Source organism: Oncorhynchus mykiss, chromosome 7 (genome assembly GCF_057628025.1).
Source record: "Oncorhynchus mykiss isolate SJ-2025 chromosome 7, ASM5762802v1, whole genome shotgun sequence".
Lineage (NCBI taxonomy): Eukaryota > Metazoa > Chordata > Actinopteri > Salmoniformes > Salmonidae > Oncorhynchus > Oncorhynchus mykiss.
The window spans coordinates 39233635-39250079 of NC_143028.1; the positions used below are offsets into that span (position 1 = coordinate 39233635).

Genomic DNA, 16445 nt, shown 5'->3' on the forward strand with positions numbered 1-16445 from the left:
ACACTTTGGATGATGTATCAATACACCCAGTCACTACAAAGATACAGGCGTCCTTCCTAACTCAGTTGCCGGAGAGAAAGGAAACCGCTCAGGGATTTCACCGTGAGGCCAATGGTGACTTCAAAACAGTTAGATAATGACTGTGAAAGGAGAAACTGAGGATGGACCAAAAACAACCCAATTGACAGTACAGAACAAAAATATTCCAAAACATGCATCCTGTTTGCAACAAGGCACTATAGTAATACTGCAAAAAGTTTTTGTCCTGAATACAAAGCGCAAATCCAATTTAAACACATTACTGAGTACCACTCTCCATATTTTCAAGCATAGCGGTGGCTGCATCATTTTATGGGTTTGCTTTTAATCGTTAAGAACTGGGGAGTATTTCAGGATAAAAAAAACAAATAGAATGGAACTAGGCACATGCAAAATCTCAGAAAAAAACCTGGTTCAGTCTGCTTTCCACCAGACAATGGGAGATGAATTCACCTTTCAGCTGGACAATAACATAAAACACAAAGCCAAATATGCACTGGAGTTGTTTACCAAGAGGACAGTGAATATTCCTGAGTGGCCGAGTTACAGTTTTGACTTAAATCTACTAGAAAATCTATGGCAAGACTTGAAAATGGTTGTCTAGCAATGATCAATAACCAATTTGACAGAGCTTGAAGAATTTTGAAAATAATAATGGGGAAATGTTGCACAATCCAGGTGTGGAAAGCTTTTAGGCACTTACCCAGAAAGACTCACAGCTGTGATCGCTGCCAAAGGTGCTTCTACAAAGTATTGACTCAGGGGTGTGAATACTTATATAAATGAGATATTTCTGTATTTCATTTTCAATAAATTAGCAAACATTTCTAAAAAAAAAAATTTACTTTGTCATTATGGGATATTGTGTGTCGATGGGTGAGAACATTTTTTTTTTTATCCATTTTGAATTCAGGCTGAATTCTGGATGAATTCAGGCTGCAACAAAATGTGGAATAAGTCAAGGAATACTTTCTGAAGGCACTGTAAGCTTTTTGTAACATTTGCCAATCATTTTCCTTTGGCTTCAATAAATCAGCAATCATCTCTGTATGAGTCTACTGACTCATTGCAGATTGTGCATTAGAAACAACTCTGCTCACAACTCCTGAAAGCAGAGTGTGAATTATACCGTGACATACCGTGACATTCGTGGGGTTCTATATTTTGTTTATGTGTAACAGTGCAATTTAACGGTAAAAATGTGTACACTTTTAATGTGGTGTGAACAAAACCAGTCATGATGTTTTCATCTGATTGTCAAACAAATCACTTAAAAAAAGGATGTGTATATTTGTCCACTGCAAAATAATTCCAGCATCCAAACAATGAACTGTGCACACGCCATTTGATGAATGGAAAGAGACATCTGTTACAAAACACCAAAAAGTCATGTTTGGCAATTGTCCTTAGGCCTGCACTCTTGTAGCCTGAATTATTTGAGTGTCCCGGGAGGTCATCACCAGTTACCACAGCCACAATTATTAATCATAATTATTTTATTAGTTAAAAACAAATTCTTATTTTCAATGACAGCCTAGGAACAGTGGGTTAACTGCCTGTTCAGGGGCAGAACAACAGCTCGGGGATTTGAACTTGCAACCTTTTGGTTACTAGTCCAACACTCTAGCCACTAGGCTACCCTGCCGCCTCGGCAGGCTAAAACCAGGCTGTATCTACAATGTATCTTCTTAAAATCAGATTTTATACCTACACCTTAACCCTAACATTAACCACACTGCTAACCTTATGCCTAACCCTAACCTTAAATTAAGAATAAAAAAGCACATTTTTGTTTTCATACATTTTTATGATATAGCCAATGACTTTGTATTTGTGGCTATGGTACCTAATGACATGGGATAACATAAAAAATAAAAAAAACATGTTAGAAGTAGTGTTAGTTTAATTTGGAATAAGCTTTTCTTTTCATATTTACAACTGTATAGTAGCAGTACACAATTGCATTTTAAACAAATAGGAGAATGGTTAAATTAGCATTATTTAGAAACCCCCCAAAGATTGACTTTTGTTGCAGTTAGTGGGGCTCATCTTTCAGGGGGGTGTAGCCCCCCGCTGGCCGCCCTGTAATTCGCATCTGCCTGAAAGAGCACAGAATAAATTGTTCAGACAATGTATCTTTCGTCCTGCACCTATGAAAAATCACACCACTGGAAGTGACAAAGGCAATGACCACTGCCACCTCTCTGAATTTAGTTTGATACTTTTGTGATAACCTGCTGATCCAAGGAATCCTTTTTAAAGCATGTATGTCACAACCAAGGACCCTCAAATGTAATTGGAAAGGTGACACGATGACAACTCGCAATAGAAAATCACATTATTGAAAAAGAAAATGAATTGCCATCTCAGACATCAACAAAGGAGTGAACTCAACATTGAGTTAAAGAGTTTTGAGGCCATTGACCAGCTGTAATTACTAATTGCAATATTCAGTTTCCACCGCAATCAACATTCCGAGAGTCCATTTCCTAATCAAGACTGATTACACTAGTTAATATCCCCTCAGTGTTGAACTAATGGGGACATTAACAGGGTTCATCTGTTGTGACTGCTCCTCTGCTGTTGTCTAGGTGGTTTATTCACATCCACAGTAAATAAATGCATTGTGACAGGTATTTTTCAGTATTCATATAGCCACAGTCAATTTGAATAAACTGCTGTCATCTCCCATAAGGGCTGCTCTCATTGCGGAAATATCCTCCAACTAAACAGGTTTCCAATTCTCAAAGAAATAGTGCATGTAAATTTCCCTGTCCCATTTTCCCTACAGTATTGATTGTGACAGAGAGGCACAAGATCATATATGAGAACATTTGTACATCAGCCCAAGAATGCAGCCATCACATAATGATGGAAAGTAAACCGTTAAGGGAGAATGTCAAATAAAGCTCATATATTGCCTTTCACGTGAATAATGAGAGAATAACAGCCGGGCATATTTACACAGTATATAGACACACAAGCATATTTCTTTAGAGCCAGATTGGGAAATCATAGATGGGCCATCAACCTGAACCCAGAGTGACGTTTACAAGCTTTCAGAACAGTGAGCTGTTGGTGGGGGTGGGGGTGGGGGGGGATTAAAATGGCTATATTTTGTGTAAAAAATAACATTCAATTCATTATGTCAAATAGTGTAATGCTGTAAATTTAACAGCAATTAACTGTACATAGCCATATATCTAGGTGACAATACTGATATATGTTTAAATTTCTTCACTCAATTATAGCGGGGTCATTGCAGTTTTCTGTGGTAGCAGATGACTCTGGAGATAAAATGAGAGGGGCAGGCAGTGGATGAGGGTTTGTTGTAAGGCATCAGCAGAAAGCTGTCTGTGGCAAGGTGCACTCTAAGCTCTCGCTCCACATCCTTGACTGCTGACTTTCTAGCATTTATAATATATGAAATGTATGTTTTATTATTAATCGGGATAAGGAAACATGGCCTGACAGTGATTTACAGAAGACACAGCTGGTGTGGAAGAAATGACTTTAGGCTGGATCTGAGCATTCATTACCTTATGTACCCCGATGTTAGTGAACAGGCTGTAACATGCATAATCTGCAGGTACTATCAGGACACCTCATGCAGTTACAATCAATCATTAAATAATTGCAGATTTGAGATTCGTTAGGGGCCACAATAAGCTATCCACCAGTGTTTCTATGGCAACCGCTTTGCAACGCTAAAACGCAAGGGAATTCCAAAAGGTATTTCAACAGAGGACCTTAACTGTTTACTCTGCATTTCAAAGGGCTTTGGAGATCTCTAAGTTGTAGAGGGAAGAAAATTAAATGGATTGAACCCTTGAACAAACATGACAGAGTACTCCACAGCAGCGGCTTTGTCTTCAATGCTCTGTGAAACCCAGCATTAAACTTTAAAGGGAGATAAAACATATAGCATTTCTCATCGCACTGCTTTAAAAACTTCTCTGTATTGCTTTATCAATTGAGACATGATCAAATCGCATCCCTTAGTGTCTTCAATAGTGCAATTCACCATCAGAAATATACCGGGCTGAGGTCAAGGGGTGGGAAAGTGTTATAAGGTTAGTTTTCACTGAATACTGAGTCAAGGGTTGTCGCGTTTGATTTTCACTCAGACCGTCTGATTTCTGCCATTGCGTCACGGTCAAATGTTTAAATAACCCCCAATGTTCAATCTCGAAAAAAGAAGAAACATTATGCATTTGAAAAGAGAAGGGGTGCTGGCAAATTGTCCAGTTTTTGCCAGTTTAAATGGTGCCAACTCTACTTTCCAATTCCAACTTAAAATATAGCCGCAAGCAGCCACCCAACAGCGCCACCATGTGGCCAAACAGAACCATACCCTACAGGTTAGCTAGACTCACATCCCTGGGCATGTGGGCCACATTTCATCACTCTGACTCAAACAGATCAAGAGATATAAATATGTGCCCATTTTGTGGTTGCATTTGTTGAGTCTTGACAGTGTTTTGAACATGTGTATCAAGTGTGTTACAATACTAATATCCATGCCAGATATTTCTGTATTTATGTGCCAGACCACACCCATGTGAGAGTTTATTGGTCAGTATTGGGCATGTTGTTTGAGCTACTAGTCTGGAAAATAATGAGCTGCGAGACTTTGGTCCATAGATGCCACATATACCGTTTTGTGTGGACTGGTCATTCGGTGCCAGAGGAGTAGCGTTTTAAGTAGTTTTAGAACAATTCTAAATGGCGGAATATCCATCATGGTAGACCTTATGGGTCCTCCTGGCAATTTTTTTCCTTGAAAGGAGATTGACCTCTGTACCAAATTTCAGGATTCTAGGTCTGAAGGGGTGAGGGGCATGACTTTTCATATTTTCAAGTTTTCATCTTCAATTGCTTGTTATAGTGCCCCCATGTGGCCAATTGACATGCCATTACTTGAGAGGCTGTGGCCCTTGGCCCTTTATCTTTTTTGTTTAAGTCTCAACCCTGTAAGTTTTATAATGTCACAGGAATTTGCATGTGAAGATTCCCTTTTGGAATAATAATAAGAACACCAACAAATACAAAAGGGTTTCACCCAGCTTCGCTGCTTGAACCCCTAAGAAATACAATGACACCGAAAAACTGATCTACAGTATAATAATGAGACAATCATTAACACTCATCTCATTCCAATAATCAATTGTAATATTCATGTACAATAAGATCAATATCAGACACTTTGAAATGTGAATCAAAGACCTAACTGACAACTTTTTATCCCTGGGGACAGACATGTGGGATGAGGGATCAATAGCTCTTAAATTGTAGACAGGCAAAACACACCACCTACAAAGAAAGTAATTATAGGGGAAAAAAATCATATCACAACACAACTGGACCAGACCTGACCTCTGAAAACAGAGGTCATGTTAGGGTTAAAGTTAATGCAAAAAAAGGGGGGGGATCACCAACACTCCAAGCGATGAAAAACCTGGTGAGAATATCACCCCGCCTCACAGCAGCAGGACAGAAAAAACAGCAGCATGCACAAAACAAAGTCACCCAATACACCGCACCTTACACCCGCCTCCCATTCATATTTAATGAAGTATAATAAGTCACAGCAACAGAGCAGAAACACGACCCTCAGTCCCACGGGTTGACTCCTCCAGATTATCTAACAAACACTACTCCCCTTCTCATCTCTTCTATGCTTATACTGTACCAATAATCGGGTTGATCTGGAAGTCTAGAGACAGTACTGAACATTCACTACAGCACATAGTGAGGGCAACAGTGCAGTGAGGGCAACAGTGCAGTGAGGGCAACAGTGCAGTGAGGGCAACAGTACAACCTCCAACTCTGTTTCTTAATGAGCGCTAAGTGCAAGAACCCATTGATACCATCACTTATGTGTAGAGGAGAAAGGCTTAGGGACTGTAGTAATCTCAAAACCCAGAACCAAATCTCCTGTGAACAGTCTGTCACAAGATAAATGCACTAGTTGTATCCTATGAGAAATCACAACCCAATTTAAAGACTTAATAATCCCATACAGTATAAGACAATGACAAATAGGCTTACCTTTGACCATGAGAGTACCGGAGCTGCTTGCCACTCCAAACTGGTTTCGTGCCACACATGTGTAAAGACCTGCGTCTGGTTTGGTTGCATTCTGTATCCGGAGGTTTCCGTTGTCCAGAATGGAAACTCTGCAGGCAGAAAAAGTAGAAAGATTGTGTTACAGACACTAACATTGCATGACCACATTACTTTCCCACTTTTATTGCAGTCTGTGAATTTCAATTGTCAATTTAAAGGTTAACTTTTTGCATTGTTCATCATCATTAAGCATGGGCGTTCCCCAGAGAGAAAGGCAATCAGTCTAGCAGTTGCAATGTCTTCAGAAAATGGAAAACATAAATGTCTATATCATGCATTGATTGGAATTAACATAATTTAATTACATCATTTAATTGAGATTAAATGTAATATTTGATTACATACTGTATTTGATAATATAAACTTCCTCTCTACTTTTGTCCTTGTATGTATACGTGCCACTCAAAGAAATTGAATATGACACTTAAAATGTAACTATTGTGACTGGGAATGTTTAGAAACATTTCTAATAGTGCTGTGTTCTTTTTATATGTGATAAAATGTGACAAAGTGGTCAAATGGCTAATTCATGACTTCATATGACCACAAGAAATCCGGGACCAAGACAACAGTCACTTCATCTCTGCATGGCCTTTACACAATGGCCACTGGTACTACAAAAGGTCAATGATCCTTAACCAAACTCGACATGTTCCTAAATAACAAGCAACAAATTGAAATAGTTGACCTTAAAAGCAGGGCAGTGTGGGAAAATGGGGAGACCAATTCATTAAACCGTGGTGGATTCTAATTATCTGAAACTCCGTGCAAACTGTAAATATGAAGAAAAAAAAGCCCCCTGCCCTATTGTAAAGCAGACAAGAAAAATAGAGCTCTGTCTTTGCACTGCACTTTCCCCAGTGATCTGCTGTGTAATGTAAGGGACAGTGTAAAGAAAACTGTCATCTACAGCTCTGTGTGTTAGCAGGGCGTTTATTGCAACTCTGGAAATTTCTCGGTTAGTGAAGCCACTTATCTAAGATGTTCTGATTGGATGAGGTGAAATATGCTTTTAATTTGTGTTGATAAAAACAGAGATGGTAAACACTACACTCAAATGAAGGTTGCACCAGTTGAACGTAAAAAGATTAGGGCAAGAAACATGAAAAAACCCTGTTTTGAAATTACATATACTTATCTTAATGACTGAATGTGTTTGTGATGTACTCTGGCGACCTTACCTGACAAAACACTTGAAATGACCAATTTCCTGTCAATTTACTACAATCAAGCGAGAGAATCACTACCTGGTCTTTATCGGACTATTGGATAGGAGGAGAAAGAAACAGATGAGAGCTAAACAAGTACTGCAGCGGTCACAGAACTACCATACTGCACATGGTATTAGATGCAAACTTATTTGCTGGTGTTGGGAGATGCCCTGATCTTTGGATAGTTGTGTCAAGAAAAATAGATATTATAGAAATGCACATTGACATTGGTATAGTTCTGGGAAACAAGGAGCAGTTTTGTAAATCCAGCCAGGGCTCTATTTTCAGCTGGTGTTAAGGTGGTGCCCAGACATTCCTGTTTTTTAAACATTATTTTTGTCCATGCCGCTTCTGTGAAAAGTTAGGACTCATTAGGCCTATGTGCGATGCCCATTGAATGAGGCGGCAGGTAGCATAGTGGTCAGAGCGTTGAGGCAGTATCCGAAAAGTTGGTGGATCGAATCGCTGAGCTGACAAGGTAAAAATCTGTTGTTCTTCCCTCGAACAAGGCAGTTAACCCACTGTTCCTAGGCTGTCATTGTAAATAAGAATTTGTTCTTAACCTCTTGAAGCTAGGGGGCACTATTTTTATGTTTGGAAAAATTACGTTCTCAAAGTAAACGGCCTATTTCTCAGGACCAGATGCTAGAATATGCATATGCATATAATATGCATCATTGACAGATTAGGATAGAAAACACTCTAAAGATTCCAAAAATGTCAAAATATTGTCTGTGAGTATAACAGAACTGATATTGCAGGCGAAACCTGAGGAAAATCAAACCAGGAAGTGGCTTCTATTTTGAAAGCTCCATTTTCCATAGCCTGCCTTCGCTCCATTTAATGGGATATCAACCAGATTCCTTTTCCTATCGCTTCCTCAAGGTGTCAACAGTTTTTAGACATAGTTTCAGGCTTTTACTTTGGAAAATGAGCGAGAAAGATAACATTGCGTCAGGTGTTCGCATGAGTTTTGCTTGCGCAACAGAGTTTGGGCAGCCATTGCCTCTCCCTCTCCTACTGATGAAGACAGTTGCGGTTGATATATTATCGATTATATATTTTAAAAACAACCTGAGGATTGATTACAAATAACGTTTGACATGTTTCTGTGGACATTATGGATATTATTTGGAATTTGTCTGCGTTGTCGTGACCGCTCTTTCCTGTGCATTTCTGAACATAACGCGCCAAACAAACAGAGGTATTTTGGATATAGAAATAATCTTTATGGAACAAAAGGAACATTTATTGTGTAACTGGGAGTCTCGTGAGTGAAAACATCCGAAGATTATCAAAGGTAAACGATTCATTTGATTGATTTTCTGATTTTCCTGACCAAGCTACTTGATGCTAAGTGTACATAATGTTTTGTCGAGTGATTGATAAACTTACACAAACGCTTGGATGGCTTTGGCTGTAAAAGCATATTTTCAAAATCTAAGACATCAGTATTTTGTCTCCCCCATACCCCAACTTCTTATCTTGCCAAATTTTTAAGCAGTTTTGTTTACACGCCACCTTGACAGTATATATTTTTTCTTTTGGATTAACAAAAGGCTAAGCTGTGTTTTGCAATATTGCACTTGTGATTTCATGATTATAAATATTTTGAGTAATATTATTTGAATTTGGCGCTATGCAATTCAGCGGTTGTATGCACTTTGCATAATGTATGCATAATGCACTTTGCATTATGCTCATGGAATGAGAGATGTGATTTATGATGTCATGCTTCTGACTGTATTTAGAAATAGTGTTGTTGGTTTAAAAAAACGTTTGATTGTTTTTCGTTTAATTTGATTTAAAAATAAACTTATAAGGAAGATTCACCGTCCATGGGTTAATGGTGAGAATGTACATGGCTCGAATGCAATTCAATTTCGTCTGATCGTTCTGGAGAAGTCCGAATATGATCTGTAAGATGTTTCCATTATGTTTATAAAACATTACATTTGCGAGCAGTATAACGGTGAGTGGATATTCCCCCTTTGTCTTTATATTGGATCTTTGACTTTCTGAGGTCATTAAAGATCCCATGGCACTTATCGTAAGAGTAGGGGTGTTAACCCTGGTGTCCTGGCTAAATTCCCAATCTGGCCCACAAACCATCACGGTCACCTAATAATCCCCAGTTTACAATTGGCTCATTCATCCCCCATCCTCTCCCCTGTAACTATTCCCCAGGTCGTTGCTGCAAATGAGAACAGGTTCTCAGTCAACTTACCTGGTAAAATAACGGATAAATAAAATACATTTTTCCAGCTCCTGTGAAAGGTTTGCATGTGCGTAAAACTCTCCATAGTCTAAATGGCCTAGTCTGTATTATATGTCCACGAGGAGCAATTATTGTGCCTGTAACTGTATTTCGCCATAGCCTATTTAAAGCAAGTTGTTGTTTAGTTTTTATTACAATTTGATTCGAATTATACACTGTCTTTTTAGGCCTTATCAATAGCCTAGTGAATTTAATCTTGCTTATTGACTACGTTTGACATGTCTATGTCCAGACTGCAATTTACAGTATGTCTAGCCCCTATATCAGTGCGAAAGCTGTAGCTTACGTTTAACAGCTTATTTCCATATTGAAGCAATGCAATTAGAACAATGTGGATTGCAAACATGTTCATTTAGCAAATATGGGGCAGGCTATCTAACGAAATAGGCTATAATGGACTAACATTCAAATTGGAGTTGATGACAATGCAACACATAAAAGACCATAAATATACAACTTGAAGTAACCACATATTTAGCCATGGAGCACAATCTGATTGGCCAGTGAGGAGCCAAGCCTTGACACACCCACAACTTGTTTATTCATCAAAACCCAGCCCTTTCACGCCACCGCCAGCTACTAAGCCCTTAATTCCGGTTGTGAAAATAGCTCAAATATTTCTGACACACCCCTGAAACTATAACGCTATCGCTAAGATTTACCATTGCGTTAGGTTTGTTAAAGTATAACCCCCAGACTGTGAACAAATAGGGCAACAACACATTGTTTTAACTAGATCAAGCTCTGACCTGATTTAAGACTACCTCTCTGAGCACATGCCTCATATAACTCAATACCTGCATGTGTGTGCTTGACTCTGTATATTTCTACAATTCCCTTATACCCTGGGACAAAAGGACAATCATGTGACTGGTGCATCCTCTGAGAAAAGCTCCACAGAAATAATACAAATGAGGAGAGTGAACAAACATAATGCATCCTACTATGCCTTTCTTGCTGTAATTACAGAACTGGGAAAGGCTTTATTAGTAGACTTAGACGTTAGCTTTGAAGCTGGTGTTAGAGGAGCTGAGGTAAACTACAAGTCAACTAAGTGAAGTAAATGTCTTCCAGTTCTACTCCTCCTCTCCCTACTTAAGAAACCTTTGGACAACATGTCTGTCTGATCTTCCCACTGTCTCAGGAGAGCTTCCTTTCCTGCTGCTGTGGAGGACGTATCAATAATTCACAGGTGAGATGAACACAAGTGCCACTCTTTTCATCTCAGCCTCACACAAAGTTAACGGCTGCCGCTGTAAACCCCTCCGAAGAGGATACGTTTATTTCTAACAAGAGGAGAAAAGCCCAAACACACTACTCATGTAATCATAAAAAATACAAACAAAAAAAACGTATTGGAGAAGATCAAGTAACAGGCAAAGAGACTGGACAGTGGTAATCTTTTATGCCCTCCAAGATGAAAGGGATTAAAAAATAACATTAGTCTCAGAGAATCCATTGCTCGTACTGTGAAGTGCAAATTGGAAACTGTAATTATGGTCCAAAGTAAAAACCTTTCCTCTCAATATATTTTCTGACATTATTTTTGAGACATCACCACTATATATATAAGACCATATTACGGTACATGAGACCCAAGCATTCAGTTCAGTACATGCAAAACAAGCTGTCAGTTTTGGTTGTCTTTACTACCTCATAATTGAAGGACACTACACTGGCCTTTGATTTACACAAACAACACAGTGATGTGGACAATTGTATTGTATGTAGAGTTAATTAAATGGCACAGATGTATTGTGAAAGGAAGTGCTAGAATGTGAGAGTGTATTGGATGAGTTCATGACAAAACCAGGGACCAGAAATGATTTGAAATGATAGTGGCAGCACTACACTGAAATGTCGAGAGTACTGCATTTCATGTTGGATTTGATGCATGCAAACAGCTATAATTGCTGATGCTATCTATACTGAACAGAAATATATACGTAACATGTAAAGTGTTGGTCCCATGTTTCATGAACTGAAATAAAAGATCCCAGAAATGTTCCATTCACACAAAAAGCATATTTCTATCAAATGTTGTGCACAAATTTGTCCCGGTTAGTGAGCATTTCTCAACTGACAGGGGCAGTATATCAAGAAACTGATTAAACAGCATGATCATTACGCAAGTGCATCTTGTGCTGTGGACAATAAAAGGCCACTCTAAAATGTGTAGTTTTGCCACAGAGTTCTCAATCTTTGAAGGAGCGTGCAATTCATATGCTGACTGCAAGCATGTTCACCAGAGATGTGGTGTTCATTTCTCTACCATTAACTGCCTCCAATGTTGTTTTAGAAAATTTGGCAGTAGGTCCAACCGGCCTCACAACCACAGTCCACGTGTAACCACGCCAGCCCAGGAACTCCACATCCGGCTTCTGCACCTGCGGGATCATCTGAGGCCAGCCACCCGGACAGCTGATCAAACTGTGGGCTTGCAAAACCTAAACATTTCTGCACAAACTGTCAGAAACCGTCTCAGGGAAGTTAATCTGCGTGCTCGTCATCCTCACCAGGGTCTTGACCTGACTGCAGTTTGGCGTCATAAATGCTCACTTTCGACGGCCACTGGTACGCTGGAGAAGTTTGCTCTTCACGGATGAATCCCGGTTTCAACTGTACCGGGCAGATGGCGTCATATGGGCAAGCGGTTTGCTGATGTTCTGAACAGAGTGCTCCATGGTTGCGGTGGGGTTATGGTATGGTCTGGCAGAAGCTACGGACAATGAAAACAATTGCAATTTATATATGGCAATTTAAATGAACAGGGATACCGTGACGAGATCCTGATGCCCATTGTTGTGCCATTCATCCGCCACCATCACCTCATGTTTCAGCATGATAATGCACGCAAGGATCTGTCGCAAGGATCTGTACACAATTCCTGGAATCTGAAAATATCCCAGTTCTTCCATGGCCTGCATACTCACCAGACATGTCACCCATTGAGCATGTTTGGGATGCTCTGGATCGACTTGTATGACAGCGTGTTCCAGTTCCCGCCAATATCTATCAACTTCGCACAGCCATTGAAGAGGAGCGGGACAACATACCACAGGCCATACTCAATGGCCTGATCAACTCTATGCAAAGGAGATGTGTCTTGCTGCATGACGCAAATGGTGGTCACACCAGATACTGACTGTTTAGTGTATATTGGCATAACATAAATCAAACTATTTACACCAATATCCTAGTACGTGCATATGTGAAGGTAGCATTGGTAGACACCACCATACACAAATACACCCTCTCATCTCAGAGCCCGGTTGGACGGGTGAATGCAGGGTCTTTGTGTGCTCTTCATTAGCCCGGTAAATAAAACAGGACTGTGAAAATAGGGGTTAAGATTCCATCAGTAGAATTACTCAGCCACGAGGCTGTGTGAAAAAAGGCCATCTTACGCTTTCGGGTGATTTTACAAAATAATTAACCTTGGCTAAGGTGCGTTACAGGAACACTCATTTCGCCCCATCTGGTCCAAACACCACTGGAGCCTTGCAATCTCCAAATGCATGCAGCATTCATCCAGCACATGAACAAGTATTTCAGGGTTTCACTCTGTGTGCTACTGTACTGCAGCTGTGTGTGCCCTTTTGTACTAACTTTACACATAAGGATAGGTATGCATTAAAGTATGTTGCTTGTCCTGGTCGACACTGACCTACCTGCAGGTGGTGTTTGTAATCATGATTGTATCAAATCGGCGGTGGTAGTAACACTGCTCCAGGGTTGAATAGGAAAAGCTCAGATCAGGTGTCTACAGGGGAAAGGCTAGGTCACCCTATCCTCTGAACAGTGCAAGAGGTTGGACCCAACTTTTGATCTACACTCCTGACTGCTTTAAAGTCCTAAAGTGTAGGGTGTGAAATTCTGACATCACAAGATAAACGGAAAGTCTGTCTCTCCCCAGATTCCCCACAGAGCTCCGTGTTTGAGAGGAACGGCCTTGTCAGACACGTAAATCAAGTCAAACTGCACAGATTTGACCCAGCAAAACCAAAGTCGGATTATATGACGCAGAATGCAGTGTGTGGTTCAACTCAATGGGAAAAGTACAGAGAAGTCTATTTTCACAGTACCATCGAGATAAATCCAGAGTGCATACCACTGTTTTTAAAGTTGTCAGCCCCAAGGTTAACAGGCAATTACAGTCTACGATAATATGTGTGGCAATGAGGTGGGTTTTTTTCACTTAGACAACAAACCGATTGCCTGACATTGGTAAAATAGGGACACCTGAGCATTTACCTCTGACAATTCTCCAATAGCACTGTAATTGATATTGATTTTTGCCCTACGTAGGCTTGTGCCAATACCTCTTAGCTTGTCACATGCACTGTTAGTTCTACCAAATTATTCAGGAATTGATGTCGTTATGATAGAAAATGATTTACAGTTATCGGCTGTAAAAGGAGGTGCAACAACATACAAATGGCACCTCATCTAACGGTCGGGCTGACACCCCCACAACAGGAGAGAACTCAAATGTCACTCAAACTGCATATTTATGATGACACTGCCATAAGCATTGAATATATCAGAGTTTAGTGTGACTAGCGTGTCTAGACTGTAGTGTGTGACAAATCTACCTAAATGTAACGTTTGTCGTCTTCCTCTGATGAGGAGTAAGAGAGGTCGGACCAATTTGCAGCGTGGTAAGTGTCCATTTTAATAAGACAAACTGAACACTACACAAATACAAAATAACAAAGTGAAACAAACGAAACGGTCCCGCGTGGTAACAAACACTGACACGGAAAATAATCACCCACAACTCAAAAGTGAAACCAGGCTACCTAAATATGGTTCTCAATCAGGGAAAACGATAAACAGCTGCCTCTGATTGAGAACCATACCAGGCCAAACACAGAAATCCCAAAACATAGAAAAAGGAACATAGACAATCCACCCAACTCACGCCCTGACCATACTAAAACAAAGACATAATAAAATAACTAAGGTCAGAACGTGACACTAAAGGTGGATGGATACAGGTACAGTAAGTGTTGTATGACTCAGTGCTGCCAATTTACGCATTGGGCGAGAGACACACATTTGACCCTCTTCACACACTCACACGCCGCGCCTCTTATTTCTCACGCATGGAAAAAAGTGCTGGTTTTATTTCCTGATTAACACAGCGCTTGAACTTTTCAACTGTGCCTCCAAATCATTTTCAAATCGGGAGCATATACCCTGCAATTCTACATCACGAGCATTGTGACTGTGGCAGCTTCACCCGGGAGATCCATCATTTTCCTACCACCGCTCTGTGAACCACGGCAGATTGAAGCTTGTGATTGGGTTAGTACCAAGGCGATTGGATGTGTGTTTGTAAAGAAATGGCCCTCACGATTAGAGTGGAGTAGCCACGGCAGACTGGACAGGCAGGTTTGTTCTCACCTGATCAAAGTTTGTGAGCTAAATTGTCAAAAGAGCAGCAGTGCAACTTGTCAACAGAATGCTTCTTTTTGACAGCATGTGATAATATAACCTAGCCTACTAACTTGATAATCCACCACTTGCATGAGCCCAGATCCATAGCCTACATTATTCACCTTGTTTGGTCATTGGCAATTTAGCACTTACGTTCATTCGGCTGTAACAACAAAAAGGCAACATTCAGAGGGAATTTAGCCTGAATTTCTATCTGTATTATTAACATTATTTGCCCAAACAAATTATGAACCGAATGAATCTGATTCTAGTGGGGGGACAACAATACATTGAAAGATAATTTGGGTTGGGTGTAGGGGCAGATTAGATTTAGGTCTTTCACAAGACATTGGAAAAATTCCCATACCCTACAAAGGGCTAAAATATATACTAATTAGTGTGCTTATCTCAGAACAAACACTACTGTTACCCCCCATACTTTTATTATTTCACTTCTTACCAATTTCTCTGGAGTAATTAGGCTATTTGAAATCTGATACGCCAACTTGTCATTATTCATTTTATTTTTCTTGAATGTAAGGTAATGTGTAGAAATCAAATGTCACATGACCATATTCAAACCCCCAGTATTAGGGAAACATAGATCAGGGGTGGCCAACCCCCTTTGGAGAGCTACCTCTAGGCAATATTTTCTACGGTCCTATTTTAAACGGAGAGTTCACCCAAATTAATGACATATTACGTGTTTGTTTGTTATGGACAAGGAGAGGCTGCAATCCATCCTATGACTGGCTACTGCCACCAACCATTACTATTAGCATTTCAGAACCAAACATCAATGTTTCCCCAGCTAGCATACTCTAAATTCCATCTCCAAATAATCTCAACTGAACTTCAAACCAAGTTGTTGTGTTTTCGTTGTTTATTCAATTTTAAAATGATCCCGAATACACCTGACCTATGGTTTTTATTTCACCCTGGTCATGGGACTAAGCCACGTGAAAACATGTATAATAGCAGGAAATTAGCTTTAAAACAGCTATTTTTATTTCCTGGGGCGGGGATCCCCATACCCCTCCAGCTAGGGCTGTAGCTGATAGGAGATCATTCACGATAGGAGATCTCACGCCATGCTATATTCAAAAGTTGGAAGCCCTGATGACTAAATGTACTTAATAACACAAAGCTCACACATTGCTTAAATAGCAGAAAGTTGGAACTGTCGACCACTGAATGCACTAATTATCAACAACAATGATGTGATGAACAGAACAGTACATCATGGAGAGTAATGCTGAGAATAACAGCAATGAACACAACACAATGCTTGGAAGTTCCTCAAGCTACTGTTAGAAGGCCTACCCTATAGAGATAATTTGCACGCG

General features: G+C 40.0%; 1 protein-coding gene across 3 annotated transcripts in view; it reads right to left on the reverse strand.

The window, feature by feature from the left end:
• cntn4 (contactin 4) overlaps positions 1-16445 on the reverse strand; it is a 174540-nt gene that overhangs the window by 23314 nt on the left and 134781 nt on the right. For all 3 annotated transcript variants that reach the window (XM_021609437.3, XM_090240932.1, XM_021609440.3), the window contains one exon: positions 6091-6218. In XM_021609437.3, coding sequence (XP_021465112.1) covers positions 6091-6218 — 128 coding nt within the window. The remainder of the gene's footprint in view (positions 1-6090; positions 6219-16445) is intronic.